Source organism: Mustela nigripes, chromosome 4 (assembly GCF_022355385.1).
Source record: "Mustela nigripes isolate SB6536 chromosome 4, MUSNIG.SB6536, whole genome shotgun sequence".
Lineage (NCBI taxonomy): Eukaryota > Metazoa > Chordata > Mammalia > Carnivora > Mustelidae > Mustela > Mustela nigripes.
In genome coordinates this window covers 88038616-88060056 of record NC_081560.1, presented here as the reverse complement: position 1 = coordinate 88060056, position 21441 = coordinate 88038616, and the positions used below count along the sequence as shown (strand labels likewise).

Below are 21441 nucleotides of genomic sequence, written 5' to 3'. Positions count from 1 at the left end.
TGCCCTTGCTTCCTTTCAGACTCTTCTTAACACAGCAGCCAAAGGGATCCCGTTAAAATGTTGTCAGGTCACGCCACTCCTCTGCTCCTAATCCTCAATGGCTGCTAATTCACTCCAAGTCCTCGCTTTGATCTAGAGGCTCTTCGAGATGTGCACGCCCTGCCTCGCCTCGCCTGTCTGTACTCTTCGCTCGCTACAATGCTCCCTATTGGCTCCCGCCACCGGGCTTGCGGGTGCTTCTAGAATTCTTCCCCGGTGCTCCCGGAAGTCTGGGCTCAGGCCATCCCACTAGCTGTGCAAGGCTCTCCCCGCAAACGCCCACCCGGCTTGCTCAACCACTTTCTGGAGTCTCAATCAATGTTGCCTTCTCAGGCAGCCAGGCTGGGGCCCTTCTCTCAAATATCAGCCGCTCCTGCCCCTTGCTCCCTCCCCACCCCCCCACCGTTTATTTTAAATTCTAGCATGTATCCTTTTCCCATCTACTACACAGTTACTCATTTATCCCATTTGTCTCCTGCTTTCCCCCCCGGAAAGTAAGCTCCAGGAGGACAGAAATCTGTCTGCTCTCTTCTTGGCAGGCTCGCTAATGTCCGTCGATTGAGTGAATGGTGACTTAGGAGACTAGCACAGCCGTGAAGAAGGATAAATGAGAAACAGAAAACCTGCCCTGCCTGCCAGGAGTTTAGGACCTGGTTAGGGAAAATTGCCAGCTGCCTACCCACCTCACCTCACATGCTTTGCAACTCAGGATTTCTGCCCCTTGTGTTTTAATGGCTTTGACATCCCAAAAGGGCCCCCTAACACATTAGTGTCATTCACCCAAGAGAGCTTCATTAAGGGTGGAATTCGGGGGTCCCAACCTCAGCTGACTCCAGTAACACAAATGAGGAAATTTGCCCGCACCCCGGAGCCATGTGGTCCAGCCACGCTGGACGCGGGCGATGGCGGGGGGGTGGGGGGCAGGTGCGGGGAAGGTGGTGGGGCAAGGAAGTGTGATTAATCCCTTCAGGCTTCCGTTCATTCAGGGACTTGACTGTGCCCCCACGTTTCAGGTTTCCCATCTGTAATCTAGACATAAATCATGTCACCTTTGCTTCGTAACAAACCAGCCTAAAACGTAGTGGCTTAAAACAGGGCACTTTGTTATTTCTTGCAGTACTAAGGGCTATCCATGAGTTCTTTGGGTTCTAGTCTCACTTGCTTCTAGTCTCTGTTGTCTGGCCATTCGGCTGGGTCTGGCTGGTCTAGGATGGCTTTGGTCACATGTCTGGTGGCGGGTTGGCAGGAGGCCTCTGCTTCCTGCTGCCGATAACCCTCCATGAGATGGGTCCAGGCTCTTTGCATGGACGTCTCAGGTTCCCAAAAGTAGCAAAAGAAGGAGTCCCATGTACACGCATCATTCGAGCCTGGGCTGCATCCAATCTGTGAATGTTCCAGCGGCCAAAGCAACTGACACAATCAGGTTCAGATCCAAGGAGTAGAAAGAGAAACCCAACCCTTGATGGGAGAAACAGTGTGGCTGAGGAATTTGTGGCTGGTGTGTGGTTTGGTTTTTGCTGTCTACCTCAATCAGTTATCTCTTATGAAAATGTATCGTGGCTGCCACGAGAATGTGTCCAGAAGACCCTCAAAAAGGAACATAGCTGACCACAGACCTTAGGCTGCTGTGCTCTGAAATTCACAGCTTCATAGGCAGTGAGGCCACGTGCCTGCGACCAGGAGTCACAGATGCTAAGGCAGGCTCATTCCTGTCTGAGGACAGCTGACTCTGGCACTAGGACCCCTTGATGCCTCGCTGAACCTTCCAGAGCCGACACAGCACGCTAGAACATTTCTGCCCACCCTCTTTCCCACTTCCCTTCGCTGAGGCCAGTCTTGTGTTGTGGTCTCATGACTCTCCCAGCCTTGTCTAACTCTCCCCCATTTTCTTCCCAAGAAGTGCCCCCCCCTAATAAAACCAGTATTATTTATTATATCAGATGGTTTGGGGGATCCAGACCCTGGTTCGGACTCTGGGAGCCAGAGTGCTCCATCTTCCCACGAATCCCACATCCTGCAGCCAGACGTTTCAGGCACTGCGCCTCTCAGGGCTGCCTAGCACGTTCTTCTCATTTTTTCCTCCCTGGTGCTTGGTATTTTCCCCCCAAACGCATAACTTGGAAAACCCCTCCCCCTCATTCATCAAGGCCTGCCTCAAAGGCCGGCTGCCCTTGCTCCCGGCCATCTGACCACGTTCCCTCCCTGCGCACAGGTGACTGGCCCAGCCGCAGTCTGAGCCTGCTGACCTTCTCTGCCTCTGGCTCACAAACAGCTTGCCAAGCGCTTTCAGCCAAGCGCAGGGCAATTTACAACCAGAGCAGGGGCTGTCTCGGCGCCTTTGATGCCTCCATCAGGCCCTGGGCTCATTCATCACCAGCCTGGGAAAGCTGCAGGGTCCTCTGTGCTAGGGGATGCCTCCGTCTCCAGGCTGGCCTGAGCGTCTGCAGGACCCGTGTGATCCATGGGGGCAGGTGGGGGCTGGGCACGCAGCCACCTGCCTCCAACCCACTGGGTGCGGGCACCCTCCCCCTCTCTTCCACCTGCTCTCCCAAACTCCCCAACAGGGACCATGCCGAAAGCCCTGGAGAAGGAATAAATATTCAGGGATGTGTTGTCAGAGCTGCTGTCAGTCCTCTTCTGTTTGGTTTGGACCCACCTGTGTGCTCCGGCATGGTGGGAATGGGGAAGGTGGTAAGGATCGGGGGTGGGTGATGCTGGGTCAGGGGTGGGTGATGCTGGGTCAGGTTTTCCAGCCAGTGGAGTTTGCAAATGAGGCTGGGTTTCTGGAATAAAGATTTCCACCTCCCGAGGCTGCAGAGGAAGGAGCCCCTGCAGAGGATCTGCCCCTCCTCAGATCCTGGTTTTCACAGGATGCAAGTTGGAAAAGCCCAGAAGCAGGTCTTGAACGCTGTTCAACACCTTCACTGATCCGTGCAGTTAGTCTAGTTTCTGCCTGGCATTGACCTTCAGGGCTAATTTGGAGAGGCTATCAAGAGCCGGACTCTGCAAGGGGTGGCCTGGACAGCCTCGGATCATCAGACTGTGGTTTTCCCAACCAATATGGAATGCGGGTCTACAAGCCACACATCAGGGGAGCTGGGACGATGCCGGAAGTGCAGCGGGCGGGGAGGAAATGGACAAGGAAGCTTGGAGACAGCACGGTCCTCACCAGTCATTGCTTCCCAGAGTTCTTACCCCTCAGCCCACGCCCTCCATCTCTCAGGGTAGGGGAACGAGGAAGAGCAGAAGGGCCTAGAAAGGCAGCGCAGGAGGACAGGAAATGCCCCCAGGCCCTAGAACCACCCAAGAATGTTAGGTTTAGATTTTCAAAAGAAAGTAGAAGTAGGACTCTACATAGCATCTCGATGCCATCCCCAGAGCCCAGGCTAGGTTAACAGAGGTGGGTTCCATCTATGGGGGAATAGTGTAGAAGTCACCGTCTGAACTACCCCACGGCGACGAGCCCTACCTACCAAACAGACTCTGAGATTAGGGTTGGGATAGAAACCTATCGCATGGTCAAGGCCCTTCCTGACTTGATCAGGGACACAGCAGGAAGCAGATGACAATTTCGGATGATTCTAGGAAAGACTTTGGTAAAGGGCTATTACAAAGGTGGACACGGGGTATTTATGGAAATCCCCAGGGATGGTGCAGTATCTCAGAGCTCCTGAGGGCCAAGTTCCCTTACCTCCTCCTGGCCCAGAGGAGCCCCAGGAGGGAGCAGTTCCTGAAGCCAGAAGAGAGACTGCTGTGTGCAATCTGGGAACTTCAAGAGGTGGAGGGACTTCTCCAGCTGACAGGCAGGGAGCCAGGGGGGTAAATACCCTGACTTTACGCTCCCCTTTGCTCTAGGGCATCCCAATGGACAAGCAGAAGCTACAGGGGAAGGGAGCCAATTCATATCCGTGTAGGTCGTTTCCATACTCCCGGGGCACAGAGCAGGGTGGGGAAGTCTGGAAGCTGCATCTGAAGGGGGCAAATAGGGTCTGTCTAAACCTGGATTTAACTGTTTCGCTGCCAGACTCCAGGCCACACTGATTTTTAGCATCGTGCTGGGCTCGCCCTTTGATAAAACAGGGAGACAATCATAAGCATAATAAAGTAATTCATAGTTCTATTGCCAAACCTCAACAATCTTTGTCCTTTGCCCTACGGTCCTTTGCATGGCCACACCGTGGATTAGATCTGTGTCCAGAGTCTCCTGGAGCTTAAAAACTGACCTTGCAGGACCTATCAAATGTCACACCTCAGAGGAAGACTCTCCATGGGGCATCTTAAAGGGGGACATGCTCTGGTCTTGAGCCTTGTTTCAGATGCAGGGAACGCTCCAGCCAGCATCACTGTGGGGTGCCCCCCTCACAAGGAGCCCCCTTCGTGGTCCTGAGAAGCTGGAGACTAGCAAGTAGGAAGCCACAGAGACGAAGCCAACCCCGGGAGCGACTCGGGTGGCATTTAGACAAAAGAGCTAGTAGAGAGACAGTGCTGTTCACCAAAAGGCATATTAACTCAGAATCACGAGGGACTTTATTTTTAAATAACACCCAAGAGGTGTGACATGAAGCATAGGTCAAAATGTACAAAAGAACTTGTTTCTGTGTTTTTCCCCCTTTCCATTGCCTTTGGTTTACCAGCATTTAAGTTGTGTAAGGTGAATTCGAGGCTCTGTTTTGTTTTAAGTAAACACATGGTGTGATTTATTCCTATTACTGCGATGTGTTTCTCAGGAAGCTCCTAGCTACTAATCCTAAGTCTCAGGTCTCTGTTATAACCGCTAACGAACAACACCGTCTGGACACAGGCGGCAATAAAAAAAGAAAAGGCACAGCCCAGGGAGTCTCTGTGGTACATTTCACCAACAAAGATGAACATGCTGTAGGAGGGAGCAAAAAAAAAATTAAAAAAATATATATATTTTTTGCCAGAGTCCGAAGGTGCAGAAGGGAAACAAGGAAAAAGAAAGAAAATGAAGAGAGGGAAGAGAAAAGGATCAAGACGGGAAAACCTGTCTCCGAAATCGGACACCTCAGGTGGGCTTCTGGTATTGAGACATGTCCCAGATGCCCCTGATTCTTCGGTTCCTGCCAGAGAAGCCGAGGAGTTGGGGCCCCACGGAGCGCCGGGGCGGGGGAGGGGCGGCGCCCAGCCCGGGAGTATACCTGAAGGAGGTCTTGGAGCACGTGGCCGGGTTGTCATTAATGTCCTCCACGATGAAGGTGATCTGCATGCGATTCTCTTGACCTCCCGAGGGTCTGTCCTTCACCAGAACTTCCAGAGAAATGGAGGGATTTTGTCTTAATTCACCTGCGTCTCGGTCTAGCCTGTGGGCCACGTGGATCGTACCTGTCACTGAGAAGGCAAAGGTGAGAACACGACTCTTCAGAGACTTGGAGACAATTGGAAAGATCGTTCCGGTGTGAGGACTGGCTTGCAGGGAAAACACCCTCTCTGCAGACACATTTTTAAAAACTCAGGTAACTTCCTATATTGGACATCAATTGGGATGCCCGGCCTGACCCTTCTAGAACCTGTTGCCTCAAACTTCAGGGTTGGCCTTGCCCGCTATAGGACTGGCAGACAGATGACTCCAGCTTGACCCACTGCGCTCTCTCACTGGAGAACAGGTCACCGATACTCACCAGGCAGGTTAACAGTGGAGCTACGGATCGGGGGGCCAGAACTCTTGCCACCGTGGTGGGCGGGGCAGCACCAGTCCCCACCCTTGCAGTGACCCACCTACTTGTTCTCACGGGATCGCCAGGATCCTGTTGGTAGTTCTCCCCTATCTGTTTTTTCTCCTCTCATGCCTGGTTTGGCTTGCCTCCATTTTTGTTACTTGCAACCAGAGTCTTAATAAAGATGCCCCCCAAAACCACTGCATTTCTTAAAAGTTGCATTTGCAGTACTAGTGTGAACAGGATTCTAAACCATGGTTGTCCATGCTTACACCATTAGCTGAGTGAGGTCTTTGATGACAGGACTAGACAGTGCTCAGAGATTGAGCACGATTATTGCCTAAGCCTGCCTCTCCTGGGACCAGGCATCCTTCACCGTAAAGCCGATGGGGCAAATAACACATCGTCTTTCTGGGACTGTCCAATGTTTGCCTCCACAAAGTCATTATGTAAAGTGAAGTATTTTGGAAGAATGTGATAGGAACTTATGAGGTGGTATTGCCTAGGAGTGGTCTCTTGGGTCACAATCTTTGGTCTGAATCTACTTCGTACCCTGAAGACAAGTCATTGTCTTGGACAAGTCATTTACCCTGCCCATAGTTCCCTTAGCCTTAGTTCCCTCATCTATAAAGTGTGGGTTACAATATTTCATTGGGTTGCTGTGCTGAGTTGAATACTTACAATGGAATATATATGGGTCACTTAAGATAGTACCTAGCATATGGGAAGACCCCAATAGAAGATGGCTGTCCTAGGAGGGAGAGCTCTCCTCTGCACTGGACATACTTAGTTGGGAAGATAACTCCCAGGAGCCCGGCAGATTGCTCTAGAATGATGTGGTCCAGTCTGGTAACCACTAGCCCCACGTTTCAGCGCTTGAGATGTAGCTAGTCCAAACTGAGATGCGTGCTCACTATAAAATACACAGCAAACTTACAGACTTGATACAGTAAATGATAATGTTAAATACATCATTAATAAATTTAAGATATTTATTACACTTCATGACAATATTTTGGATATGTTGGGGTAACTAAGCTGCCTTATTGAAGATAATTTCACCTGTTTCTTGTTACTTTTTAAAAATGCGGCTACTGGACTTTAAACTTATACACATGGCTTCTGTCCTGTTTATTTGTAGACAGTGTCGGTCAGGATCTTCTTTTCAGGAGACTCCCAGGTACCCTTAGGGTAGTGAACTCACCCATTCCTACACCTGCTTCTAAGGTGAAGGAGGGACATAGCTGGTCACCTCGGGACCCTGTTCAGTTTCCCCGATCCTTATCCCAGCTGCTTTTAATGCATCCGTTACCCTGATGTGTTACGATATTCTCTACAGAAGGGCATGCCCCAGAACAGAAGACAGATGAAATATTTGTGAAAGAATCCAAATGGCTGAATGAAAGGGTGCACAGGAGGGTGAATGTGTGTATGTGTGTGTGTGTAACTTACACTGGTTGATCACAAAATAGCGGTTAGCAGTCGTGATGCTGTAGAGCAGGAAGCTGGTGAAACCCTTGTCGTCGGGGTCCTCCGCGGTGACATTGGCCACAATGGTGCCTGAAGCCAGCTCCTCGGCGATCGTGTACACTCGCGCCAGGCTGAGCAGAAATACAGCAGACACAGCTCATTTTCAGGGGCACAGGAGGGTGGAGTCTGCAGGGTGGGTATTTTGGTTTGCGCTAAATATAGCCCTGAGCTTCTGAAGCTGCATCCGCAGGCTCTGAGAAAGCAGTCACCGCTGAAAGGAGGGGGGACAGGCTTTTGCGTTTCCAAAGATCACGTCCCCGCGGCTGCTGCTACCATGGACAGTGGCCTCGACCTCCGACGCCACACAGGCCTGATGCCGATTCACAACGGCCTGGGCGTTAACGTCTTTTATAATCGGGATGCTTGGCCTATCTGGCCCCCTTCTCTCCCTCTCCGATTCTTGTGCAAAAGCTCCCTGAGTGATTTTAAAAATCCATCTGGACCCAGGTTCCTGGCCCATCCCCTGGCTGCCACCAGAAGCGACGGTCAATAAACGATAAGTACTTTTATTTCTTCTCTGTCTTCTTCGTTTTGTTCTGTCTTGCCTGCAGAAGCAGAGTTGACGCACAGAACCTGCACACCTCCCTGAGTTGCATTTCTCGTAAGGTCAGCTCTCTGAACAGAGACGCCAAGGTCACTGCCCTCCGACGGTGACTTCTTAGGAGATAACCCCAAATCGCCAACGTACCCATCTTCCTCAGGCCTCCCCTGCTCTGGGGACGGGATGAGAGTAAGGCAGATAGGTTCCAAGTTTTAACCACACGACTTGGGTAAATTGAGTAATTTTGAAGGCACCAAGGGAGGCTTATTGTTTAGAATAATCCTGCAGGAAATCCTTCTGCTGAGGGAAAGTCATTTCAGTGGGACAAATCATCACCCTCCGATTTACCAGTTTCCTAAGTTTGGATTTTCCCTTCCTTAAGAGGGAAACGTTATATCTCAGGTCTAAATGATCGCATTCGTTTGGTGAGGTCAGGATTTTTCTGCAGTTCTGTCTCATCCTTCTCCCAGGGTAGATGGGACCAAAGGGAAGAGAAAGGAGAGGGAGAGAGAATGTCCAGCTAATGTCAGACCGAGGCAGGCCGAAGGAGGCTGCGACCAGGCCCTCCCTCACCGGGGTTCCTGCCTGGGTTCTGGGTCTTGAGGTGACCCATTCTTTTTTTTTTTTTTTTAAGATTTTATTTATTTATTTGACAGAGAGATAACAAGTAGGCAGAGAGGCAGGCAGAGAGAGAGAGAGAGGAAAGCAGGCTCCCTGCTGAGCAGAGAGCCCAATGCAGGACTCGATCCCAGGACCCTGAGATCATGACCTGAGCCGAAGGCAGCGGCTTAACCCACTGAGCCACCCAGGCGCCCCAAGGTGACCCATTCTTGAGGTGACCTCCTATCGGTGCACTCCACTGTGGGGGTCAGTAATCCTGTTCAGGCCTAGAGGCCACCCAGTGCCCCCCTGACGCTGCCCATTGATCCACTTACTTGCCTGACGCCTTTCTCGGTGAATCTGGTCTGTGGCCCATTGTGGGGGAGGAGTAGACAAAGGGGAGTGGGACCAAGGAGGCAGGGGTGGCAGGAGCCAAACCCAGAGTGGGAGGAGAGAGGGAGGTAGTCTCAGCTCCCAGAGCTATACTAAGCCCTTGTGTTCCTGATGTGAGAGCCTCTGTTTCTAACGTGTTCTATCTTTTCTTTGGTTACTTTGAGTGGCTTCCGTTGACTTCGAACACAGAGACTACTATGGCTCCTGTGCCACCTTCACCCCTTGGCCCCGCTGCTCCCAGTGTGGTCCCTGCATGCCTTACATGTACCCTCAGAGATTCTGGATCTGAACGTAGAACTCATGCCAGCTCTAGACTGCAGAATCAAGAGCTGTGTTTTCCCAAGAAGACCGAGGGACTTTGCCTTCAAAGTTTGAGAAGAGTTCTTACAAGGCATCACCAGAGGTGACAACCCCAGATACCCAGGCTGTCCTAGGACAGAGGACCTCTTGGGAGGGGACTTCTTGCAAGAAAGTGGTTCTCAGTTGGGAGCGACTGTGCTGTTTGTCACAAGCAGAGGCAGGGGCTGCTACTGGCCTCCAGTGGGAGAGCCCAGGGGTGCAGCTATGCCCCATACAGTGCGCGGGTCAGCGCCCACCGCCCACCGCAGGGGATGTCCACAGAGCACCTGCTTAGGGCACGCTGTTCTGCAGGTTCCTCTGCCCCGAACCTGGCACTCTGGGAAATCAGGTCCCATGGAGGGGACTAGTCAGGCTATCACTTAGGTACAGCATTCTCTCCTTGGCTCACCTGATAGTGAGCCTGGCAGAAGGCAAAAAATCTTTGGTTTATTTGGTCTGGGGACCCAAGACCCAAGTGTGTATAAAATTACATTTAACATAAAGCCCACAGTTAAGACCTATACAGCCAGGGTCCCTGTGGTCAGCCGACGGGGTCAAGCTCTGATACCATTACATCCCCATCCCCCCACCTTCTTCCTACTGCCCATCCTCCCATAACACCGGGCTACCGGGGCCCAGGGGAGGGGGAGACAAGGACCAGGGGCCACATTCACGCGGAAGGGCATGAATCCCAGAGGATGGCCTCAGTGTTACGAATGCATATGCAGTAGGTGCATAAAAGTGTGCGTGCACTGCGAGGCACCAGGTTGAAAATGATGGCGGGGAGATACCGAAGAAACGGGCAGTGGGAGAGAGACTGTTGGAGTCTAAGGTAAAGTGCTCTGCCAAAGCAGCAAGCACGGTGCTTGCTCCATAGAGGGCAAATAGAAGTCAAGTACTTTTACAAAAAGGTGCTGGACTGTAATAATAGCAGGATCCGTGAGTACACAGCGGGAGGCCACAGAGCATTGGGGGTTTGCCCCCACTCAGGGGTAAGACGGTGAGCTCTGCCACAGAAAGGGCGTTCTCTTTGGCTGTATTCAGTGCGGGGCTTTACTAGCTAGTAAAGATAGGAGGGTTGTTTCCATATTCCGCAGCTGAATCAGTTTGAGGGTTTAATTGTGTTAATTCTGAATTAAAGAACTCATGGCTCGTCCTGGCACTGGTTTGGAAGGGAAAGAAGGACCATGGCTCCAGGGAACCAGGAAAGCCCTCCACGTCAGTACCTACTTTGAAACCAAGCAGACTCTTGCAAACCACGGATGGCTGAAGGACAAGGTCGATTCCGATGAGCCCGTGGGTGAAGTCAGGGCAGCCCCCCTGCCCCAGGGCTTCCAGCGATAGGCTCTTTCAGACCTATCCCTGCCAACACCCACGGCTCGCTGTTTGACTTAAAGCCCGATGACTTTTTACGAAACAGTTAAACAGTCACACAGATCTTTTGTCTGGCATGGAGCCTAACAGGATCATTTCTCAAACCAAAAAAGAGAACCCGAGTCCCAGACCCATCTCTGGGGGCCCCAGCAACCAGCCAAGGCCACATTCTCTTTCTTTTGGAAGATGTCGTCCAAACCAGGCATTCTGCCCCTTGGGAGAACTTACTTCTCCCTTTGCAGCCCTGTTAGCCTGCCTCCCCATGTCACAGATTGGAATGGGGTGGGGGGGCCGACACAGCAGACAGCATGGCCGTCGCCTGTCCCTGGGGGTTACCCATGAGTCGGCATTGCTGTGCCCGTGAGTACTGGAGTCTGCATCCAGGCGGGGATGTCACAGCTCGTTATGAACCGCAGGTGCTGGGCTCCCGGAGGAACCCATCCGCAGAAACGGATCGCGTCAGCCTTCCGAGCTTAGTGGGGCCATGGGCGTCGCTGGGAAGCCTGATGCGGGCGTGTCTGCTGCTCTTCCCTCCACGTGGACCCCCGGCCCCTGGGCTGCAGACTCCTCACATCCAGAAGGCTCACAACTGTGCTGTGTTTTGCCAAACAGGACCGGCTTAGCCGGTGCATAGGGCGGCCTTATACCTGCCGGTCGCAGAAGACTTTTGCAAACGTTCTACATAGTTCTGGGGCCCGGGGCCTTTCTGTTGGTGGAGTCTCCCCAACTTCCCATATTTTACTCATGGCCACGAGAGCGGTTACTCTCACTCTCCAGGCTGGTGATTTCACCGCTCCCTCGGGCTGGTTCCCGAGCCCAGCTCAGCAACAGGGATGGGGCCTGTCTGGCAAGCAGTAGGCCGGGTGGTTTGCAAGTCGTTTTCCAGCTCAGAATCCCAGATTCCCTCTGAGATCCCAATCTATAACAGGCTTGACTGTCCCCTTTGGGCCTGAGCTGGGGGCCAGACCCGTTCCCCCAGGCTGCCCGCACCAGACTCGCTTCCCTACCTCGCCTCTACTGCCAGACACCGCCAGATCTCTTTTCTGGACCCACCACAGCAGGAATAAATCTAGAACACCCCACCATGGGCAGGCCTCTTAGGCAACCTTGTCAGAGACCTCTCCTCAGTCAGAGAGGACACTGTTCTGAGAGTGGGCTTTATAAACCCTTGACTGATGGTGCGTGCCCTTGAACTTGACTATTATTCATGCTGGACACTCTAGTAAATGGTACCTGCCTTGGGGTTCCTGGGCTCAGTGGGTTAAAGCCTCTGCCTTTGGCTCAGGTCACGATCCCAGGGTCCTGGGATCGAGCCCTGCATCGGGCTCTGTGCTCAGCAGGGAGTCTGCTTCCTCCTCTCTCTGCCTGCCTCTCTGCCTACTTGTGATCTCTCTGTCAAATAAATAAATAACATCTTTAAAAAAAAAAATAGTACCTGCCTTGTCGTTACCTCCTACACAGGTCCAGCAGCCAGCCCCGCAGCAGGGGCATCATGTCCAGCCCCTCTCCCCACTCCCCACCATACCCACAACCCCATGGAAAGGCGAGCAAAGCTGGCAGGGGGATGTCCAGAGGTCAGAGAAAAGACACTGAAGATCTCAGGCCTCTTGTCTCTCCTCCGGGCCAGGGCAAAGGGCATCCCTCTGGCGTATATTAAATGTGTCTGAGAAAGCCGGGCTGCCCAGAAGGAATGGCAGCTGTGGCCCATGGAGCCCCACACGCCCTCAGGCCTACCTGGTGAAGCGTGGGATTTCATCGTTGACATTCACAATGTTCACCTGGAGCGTTGTGGAGGCTTCGAGCCCTTGGCTATCCCTCACTCCCGCAAGCAGAAGGAAACTGTCAGGGAAACCCCCCGGAGTGAGGGACTCAGGCTTTGCCGACACTACCTCAAAGTGGAGTGGGGGGGGAGATGGGGCGGGATGAGGGGGGAAGGTTGGTCTGCCCCATTCTGCCCACTGTCCTCCAGATGCACATACAGAGTCAGAACAGCTAGGTCAACACTTCCCCTTCCTTGTCTCTACAAACCCACCCCGCCCTTCTTATTATGTGGAGATGAAGATTTGCGATGGGGAAGGAGGCCTTACTTCCTCTTCCTTTTGGGGGTCTCCCTACCCTCTGAACTCAGCAGGAAGGCAGCAGAATCTGCTCGGGGCTTCCCTCGCTTCCCCACGCCTGCTCCTCAACCCTCAGACTTCAACCAAGGTCATTGGCAAAGGCTACCTTTTGGGTCCTGCTTCATAGTCAAATTCTATTGTGGAGAAAAGGGTCCCATTAGCAGACATCGTGAAGTTCACTGAGGAGACGATCAGGAAATACTAAAAAACAAAGAGAAGAAAGAATGTAACTGAATGTACCTCTTCTTCTTTTTCTGGGGGGACTATTTTGTTCTATTCCTGTTTTATATTCTTGGCCCATGGAACATCCTTGATGCTTCAGGATGAGGCCCAATGCACAGTTCTCAGACTCAGTGATCCTTGAAGCAAGAAAGTTCTGCATCTGCTGGCCTAAGCCTCTGACCTGAGAAGCCACACTCTGAGGAGATGGTCCCTGGGTCCTGCTTCAGTGACAGAGCGAGCGAGAAGGCTCCCAGTCTAGGCACTCTGCTTCTGATTCCAGTCTCCTTTTCCCTGTCACCGTCTCTCACTTGTGCTTCTCAGGATAATGTCTGGGATTGAGTCCAGGTCTTGGCTTTGACCAGCACTATTTAAACATGGCTACCATGTGTTAAGCAATAAGTCGTAAGAAAGACCTGGTCTCTACCCTTGGAAGAACTTATGATACAGGAGGGTGCAAAAATGTTCACAAGCATCATTCCCTGGCATGATGGCAGGGAAAAGTGAAGGGACAGGAGTGAGAGAGGAGAAAACTTAGCAGGACCTCAAGTCCAAGTTGGAAGCTGGTTTGTAGCTACGAAGGCTGTTTCAGAGTCTGATCTCAGGTTTATGGCCACGGGTGAATTCTCTCTGCCTCTTGGAAGTGTCTAGAGTATAGTCCTTTATGGCTCCCAGTGCCCAGCCCAGCTCCCATGATGACCGCTGACTAGCCACACTTGCTCTGACAAAAATACAAGCTTATTTGCACAGACCCCTAAGGGCAGCCAGTGGGAAGAGCACCCTCGTGCTATCCATGCGTGTTCATCAAGATTGCTTCCTCGGTGAGGTGATGATGTCAACGAGGCAGGTGAAGGACCTGGATCGGAAGAGCTGAGTCCGAGTTCTGGTCCCCACCACGGGATCTGGGACAAGTCCCTTCCTTGCCTGTCCTACAGGGACGATACCACCAACCACTCCTCTATGTTATCATGAGGATTCCATCAGAAGCCACACTGGAAAATGCAAACCACCACTTCCGTGTTTATGGCCATTTATCCCAAAGGGCTTTAAGGTTTGAAGGTTTGATTATTTCCTACCAGGATGAGAGAGGACCTATCCTCCAGGCCTTAGATCTCTGGATCAGATAATCAGTGGAGTTTTTGCAATCAGAGCCACAGCCCCTGAAGTCTAGAATCAAAGGAAACACCAGCCAAGGCTTCCAACCCAGCGATTTGCTCTGTTGTGCGTTTGCAGCTAAGCTCCCCATAGGAGAAGAGCGAACGCACAGAAAAGAGATTAACGATCCCGTTTGGGGCCATTAGGAGGTTTTAACCATTTTCCTAATTGTAATAAAACATGCTTTCTACACACAAAATAGGAAAGACAGAAAAATATAAAAAAGAAACTCAAGAGTAGTCACCTGTAAAATCTAATGATTTTCATGGATAGCCCTCTGATCTTTTCTATGCAAACGTACACCCCACCAAAAGATTTTGAGATGATGCTCTATTCAAAATTACATTCTCTCGTTCTTTCCCTTTGCAGCTTGAGTCCTTCCCCATATTCTTAACCCTTCCTTTATAGCCCAGTTGGTTAATGATGGCACACATCCTACTGTAGGGCTTACTTTACTAAGTCTTTCTTGCTGGTCCTTTAAGTGGTTCTTACCCATTTTTAAGGGGGAATGGGCAGCACCAAGGAACACCCTTCTTCCAGCCCCCCAAGTTGTATAAACAGCTTGGCAGCGCTCAAAGGTATGACATTTAAATCCCAAGGACTGCCCCCCCACCACCACTGTCTCTCCAGCTCACAGCCTGGGCAGCAGCTGCCTGTACACAGAGCCATTCTGTGCCTTTGAGCTGAGCCTTCCCTGCAGAGAATCCTCACATATCCACAGATCAGAGGCGCAAGCTGGATGTGATGGCAAGGTTTATAGACCCAGGGGAGCATTCACTCTATGCACCTGGACCGGGATGCCTTTCCAGAGTGTTTAATGCTCAGGAGATAGGTCCCCTATCTATCTCTTCCCTATGTATCCCCTAAGAGATAGTCCTGCTCAGTCTCAAACAGGAGAAAATCTCGGGATACAAAGGTGACAGACAAACCCTGCTCTCCAAAAACTGATGGGCAACTGATGGAACATACAGGGAAAATGTGGGAGACGTGCTCAGAGGGAGACAAACATAGGATATGATGGAAACAGAGAAGAGGAACTTAGCCCCGTCTAGAATTCACTGTCTAGAAGAGTCACGAATGGGGGAGGTTGAGTCAAGGGCAGGGTCTCTGGAGCCAGACTGCTCAGTCCGAATCCTGGTTCAACTACTTTGCAGCTGTGAGAGCTTGTGCAACAAAGACTAATAATAATAGAGCATGTCGAAGGGGTTATCACATAAAGTTCTAGAACAGTGCCTAGCACATGATAATCCCTCTATTAACTAACTACTGTCAGTTAGAGTGTAAGATCCACGAGGGAAAGGGCTTCATTTTATTCGTTACTACATCTCTAATGCCTAACATATAATAGATGCTCAATAAATATTTTCCTCAATCAATACCTATTTGTAAATGTTAAATACTGGGCTTTTCTTCTTGCCTATGTCCCACTGGAGACCAGCATTCCCACCCTAAAGAATCTTAAAAAAAAAAAAAAAGGCAACAACAACGAATATCTTGCTGAATTAAAAAAAAAAAATCTGTTTTACTTCAGTACAGCGAGGCTTGATTATGAAATCTCCCCCAGTTCTGCCTAGGTCTGAGCAAACAAGAAAAACCGAACAACAGCAGGCAACTGTAGAATCAGGAACGTGGGGGATTTCTTTTTCTTTTTGATTAAGAGGCTGATTTCCTGGAATCCTGATTTTTTTTTTCTTTTAACACAAGGCTAATTTCCTTATCCCTGAACCTACGAGCCTGAGTTAATGGGAATAGCAGTTTTGTACTTAGAAAGGAGATAATATCCATAGACTAAAAATATTGTGTCCTGTGGCCATTTGCCAGCAACTTGGTAAAGCTTTCTGTAAAACCTGGCATTCACTCCCCTTTTTAAAGGCTTGTTTAATCAAAGCTGCTCCCTTGGTATTCATTCTTGGAAAACAGAAATTAAATAGAATGAGAAGCCACTGCAGCCCCTCTCTGCTGCACCACCGGCTAAGAAAAGTCCTGAGTAATCAGATCAATTCGGTTCACAGATGCTTGTCAGACAAGCGCCGGAGTGTCCCCACTGGGAATATTCCTTTACCAGGTCTCTCTCTTTGCAGCCCCTTGCCAGCTACAGTTGGCTCCGGGACACAATGTCTTCAGTGTGGAAAACAACAGAGCCCGAGCTTCCTGCCCCATTCCCCCTTCATCGTGTTGCTAGTATTGCTAGTGTTGGGAGAAAGGAGGGTGAGAGGCAGCTGGCCCAGTTTCCTGAAATGTCAGGCTCCTGGGGGCTGGTGGGGGGCGGGTGGGGGGGCAGATCGCGCCACCTGGGCGGGGTTCACTCACTGCAGCCGGGACCACGGGCAAATTCTGATCCAACATGTGCTCGTGGGCAGCCATCCGTGGCTTTCAGGCCTGCCGTGGAACCGAGCGACAAGAATTCAGCCTCCGGTCTCCCGAGAACAGAGCCATCCACTTCCAGGGGCCATGTTTCCAGGGGGGAGAGGAAGGACCCTTCTGCCTCCCGAGGCCAGGAATGCCAATGGGTCAGCAAGCCCCCGAGATCATGCCCAGCCGCCCCACCCCCACCCCGCCGAGCACACAGCATCGTCTTCCAATGGGGCTGTAGGGGGCGATAAATATGAGGCCACGTTCCCACTGCATTTTTTCAGTGTAAGGTGGACATTTTATAAAAGCCTTGATTCCTCTTTCTTCCCTGGTTCCACCCCTATCCAAGCTCAGAGATAGGAGGTGGGGGACAGAAGTAGGAGGGAAGGGTGCCTGAGAGGAGAAAAAAAAAAAAAGCACCATAAAAAATCCTACTCTGAACCTTTAACTTGGCTTGGGCAGTATTATCATGAGGGTGAGTAAGCGGGTGAGAGGCAAGCCTTTGAATGTTTTTAAGAGCCACGTTTACAAACCAAAAATGCTATAGGTACGGAATCCTTTACTGGTAAGGCTGTCAAGGATTCGACCCTCTCGAATTCTCTCATTCCTTTTCCAAAATCTGCCTCGGTCCTATTTGCTGATTCAGCCTTCACTGATCTTAAGGACAGCAGACCCCATCTATTTGAAGAAGTGTCTCTCCCAACATATGAAGAGTCATCAGGGGTGCTGTATGTGGAGAGGGAATTGTCCCAAACTAGTTTTTCCTTTCTTGAGCATTTTAGCAAGAAGAACCTGGAGTAGAACACATTTTGCAGACTCCTGAGTTAGCAGGCAGATGCCACAGGGCAATGAACAAGTGGTGTGCGTGGTGGGGAGGGGGAGACATGTGGGGCGCGGGAAGGGTGCAGTCACTTGGGAAATCAAGGGGATATCAAGAACAGAATTTGCTGGAACGAGCTAGAAGGGAAGGAGCAGGGGCTAGAGTTTCGGGGCCCAGGCAAAGGCCTCAGCTCCTTCTCTCATCCGGAAATAAAATGCTGCTCAGTGCATCTAAAAAGTCCCAGCCAGCCAGTACCCACAGTGGAAAGAACAACCTTATTCCCAGGAAGAGGGAAAGAACAGCTCGCTGCCGCATCTCAGAGCCTGGTGCAAGCCGGAGCGGGGAGAGAATGACTTCCCCTGTTGCCCTCCCGGTAGCTCAGCTAGTAGCAAGGTCATTGCTCTTTTAATTTCATCCTTTGTCTGCCCCAGTGAAGACAAAGCACATTTCACTTTATGCAAAAGTCCTTCCCTAATGGAAAGGCCGAGAGAAAGCTCCTTAATGGAGGAATCGCTGCACTAGATCACTTTGCCTCCAGCTGCGAAACTGATTAACGTCCTGAGAGTCTCGGAGGAGGCTTCCCTGCCATCACGGTGGCCCTAGCTGAGCAGAGGGGGAGGTGGAGTGGGGGAGTTGGGTGGGAGGGGCTTGGATCTCTCTGAACCTCCTTCAAGAGGTAGGGAAAGCGCTGGTGGAGGGGGCCCAGAGAAGGAATGCTGGTTGGTATGATTATTCACAGACAAACCATTCTGAGCCCAGTATAAACACATGCCTCTGAGAATGTCCTCCTGGAACTCATAACGACACAGAAGGCGCCCAGGGAGGGGGAGCTGCTGCCAGATCCAAGCCTGCTCCCTATAGCAGGTGCCACCAGCCACCGGCACCTGTGATGACCGAGCATTTACAATGGGGCTAGTCTGAGAGGAGACGAGCTATAAATCAGCATAATGGAAAGGATGAGCCCGGAGACTTACTATTAAGAAAAAGGAGGTAAAACAGCTCATGAATCATTTGATGTTGGTCACATGTCGAAAGTATAGTAGTTTGGATAAGAGTATTTAAACATTGAAGAAGTGTATTAAAATTAATTTCACCTGTTCCATCTTATTTTTTTTTTAAGATTTTATTTATTTATTTGACAGAGAGAAATCACAAGTACACTGAGAGGCAGGCAGAGAGAGAGAGAGAGAGAAGGAAGCAGGCTCCCTGCTGAGCACAGAGCCCGATGCGGGCCTCGATCCCAGGACCCTGAGATCATGACCTGAGCCGAAGGCAGTGGCTTAACCCACTGAGCCGCCCAGGCGCCCCTCCATCTTATTTTTTAATGTGGCTCCTGGAGCATTTAAAATGGCATACACGGGCGTCATTTCCTGCTTGCAGGCCCGCTCTGTGGGCAGTGCTGGCCCAAACAACGTACAACTATCGGCTTTTACAACTGCTTTGGAAAGGAGGGAGCAAATACTAGCGGTTTCTGCATCAGCCCCACCTTCATGTTATCTGCAGCGAAGTTTCAGTTTATTAAGGTGGGTAGGGATTTAAACCATTTAAAGGGTTTCTGAAGATCTCCTAGAGCTATTTAATTCATCCTTCCTCCTTAGTGGTTCCCACTGGCAGGGCAGCTCCTTGGAACCCAGCAGGAAAGCTGATAGGCACAAACCAAGCCAAGGTGTCTTCACGCTCATGCTTTACTGGTTTGTTCTTGTTCTGGTTTTGTTTCATTCTTCCTTATGGGAAGTCGCATAGTTTATTCATCAGTTTAGGGCCATCTGAAATGGGCACCTTCTCCCTCCACCTCCACCATGATCCCAAGATCATGTAAGAACTGGTGGTAAGTCTGAACGGAGATCCCATAATTATCTTGCGGGTCACAGCTTTGCCAGGTAGAGGGTTGGCTGAGGTCATGGCGGCAGGGGAGCCAGGAGGCCCCGCCATCCCATTTCAGACTCCTCCCTCAGGACCACCCTTGCAGCCAGGGCCCAGCTTGCTGCAAAGTGCCGTGACCCGACCCACCGCCAGATACGTTGACTATCAACCCCAGATCCTTCAGACCATGGCAGTATTGACCCAGCATCCTTAGCACAGGCTCCCCTCTGATCATGGGGCACAATGCCATTTTTTTCAAACACCACTCTTCTGAAGACCTGTGCTGTAGAGGAGTCCCACACAGAGAGGACTCCCCTGCAGCAAGGTTGTCATGGGCACCGTTCCCATCTTTGTAAGTATGGCTCAATATCCTCCTTCAGGCTCGCTTTCACCCCAGGGTTCTCCGCACATATTCCGGACCATACTGTCCTCAGTGCCATGGCCGACAAACCAGCTGGCCACAGAAATGACATGGTTTAGGTCACAGTACTCCCGGTAGATGCCCCCTGTGTTGACCCTATCTGCTGTGGGGCGGGTGATGCTGTAGGCCCAGCAGGAGCTGCCGTCCTGGGGATGGGCTAGTTCTTGGGGGACAAATTGACCCCATTCACCTTGTACCTGTTGCAGCTCATGAGCAGAGGCCTGGGGTGTGTGCTGAGCCCCAGCTTCAGCAGCTGGTCCTCCTGCAGGGCCAGTGGTGGCTTAGGCCCTGCAGGAAGAGCCCCAACGGCAACAGCGGGATCCGTGCCGTGGCTCCTGGCCCTGCTCTGATGTTTCATTAAACCCTCCACTTGTTTCTTCAGTTCAGTGGTTCTCGAAGGGTACAGAGCATCAGAATCACCTGGGAAGTTTGTGTTCCAGGAATCTGTGCTTTTTTCATTTATTTTAATTAATTAATAAATTAATTTTTAAAGTAGGCTTCTGCACCTAGCAAGAAGCCCAGTGTGGGACCTGAACTCACGAACCTGAGATCAGGACCTGAGCTGAGATCAAGTGTTAGCCGCCTTAACTGTCAGAATCTGGTTTTGTTTTTGTTTTTAAAGTGGCCTACATATATTCTCAAGCAGGGACCTTAACACCTTCTGAGAAAGCCCTCCCAGCCATGCTGACTGAAAGACTTGTCCTGGGGCATTGGGCAAATACACAGACTCCCAGGCCCCTCTCAGACCTACAGGAAAAAGAAAGTTTAAGAGAGAGACTTGGGAAATTTGGGAAGCCATGTCTTAAACGGGTGGTTCTCAGTCCTCACTGTGCAAGAGATTAAGCTGGGGGCTCCAAAAAGCCTGAGGCCTGGGACACACCCCAGGACCATCACATCAGACTCCTGGGGGGCAGGACCCAGAAACCTGTCTTTTTTTAAAGTTCGTCTGCTGGTTTCAACGGACAGCCACGGGCTTCAGTGACAAGGACGGGTTTGGTCATAGTAAATCAACCCAGTTCCCACCCAGTTCCTTTCTCCTTATATAGGACAAAGTCTATCCTTTCATACCTTCCAAGTGTCCAGAATAAAATGTCTAAGCACAAAGGCCACATGATGTCACTTCCTAAACTGTTAGTACATTTTTCTCATCTGAGAAAGGTGCTTTCTGGATTGTCTGCCCCTCTAGGCTGACTGTCAAAGGTCTGGGCAGCTGTTCGTGCTAGTGCAGGTGTGATTAACACTTTCTGCTGCGTGGGGAGCCCCCTCCCCAGAGAACTCCTAAACCCATGGCAGAACCCACAGGTGCGGGGCCCCCTAGTTCCAGGTCCCAAGCCTCTGCAGCTGCTCTCAGACCTCTTTGGACCGCACTGTTTTCTCCTAAGGGAAAAACACTGCTGCGCCATTTGCTCCTCACATGGGGCTGCTTCCCTTCCTCAGAAAGGGCAACAACCTGATCTACAAGGCATTTTTAAAGGGGTGCATTGACCTTATTCTTTCTAGATAATTTAAAGATGGAGATTTAAAAATAAACATTTTTTTGACACTTGAGATTCCTTCCACTTGGCCCCCACTGTGTCTTGTATGAACTTTAGAGTCGTTGCCTTACTGAATTCTAATAATCTGGTGTATGTGTGAATGTCTCCCATCCAGACCGTAAACTTCTGGAGGTACAAAGATGGGTCTTTCTCGTCTTTGTGCCCCAAGTATCCAATAGAAAGCCTGGCACATCGTGGATTCTTGGTAAGTGTTGAAAAGAACTAAATGTATAGATGAGGTACTATATTCTGGCTTGTTGACCCATCCAAAATTCCTTTCCGTTTGGTCACCGTCAAAAAACAGTGGCCAACAGTTCTGGCTGGTGAGAAGTAGGGCCTCCAGGAAGATCTTTGAGATACAGACTGGGTTGGCCTCTCCCTTCACGTTGTACCCCTTCCTGCCTTTTTCTTCTCCTCCTCCTCCTCCTTCTTCTTCTTCTTCTTCTTCTTCTTCTTCTTCTTCTTCTT

The 21441-nt window shown here is 50.9% G+C and overlaps 1 protein-coding gene across 1 annotated transcript in view; it reads right to left on the bottom strand.

The window, feature by feature from the left end:
- The window catches only part of CDHR3 (cadherin related family member 3), a 58324-nt gene that overhangs the window by 18287 nt on the left and 18596 nt on the right, over nucleotides 1-21441 (bottom strand). Inside the window, 4 exon segments of the mRNA XM_059397578.1 lie at nucleotides 5199-5388; nucleotides 7167-7315; nucleotides 12226-12330; nucleotides 12715-12809. Of these exon segments, the coding sequence (XP_059253561.1) occupies nucleotides 5199-5388; nucleotides 7167-7315; nucleotides 12226-12330; nucleotides 12715-12809 (539 nt within the window).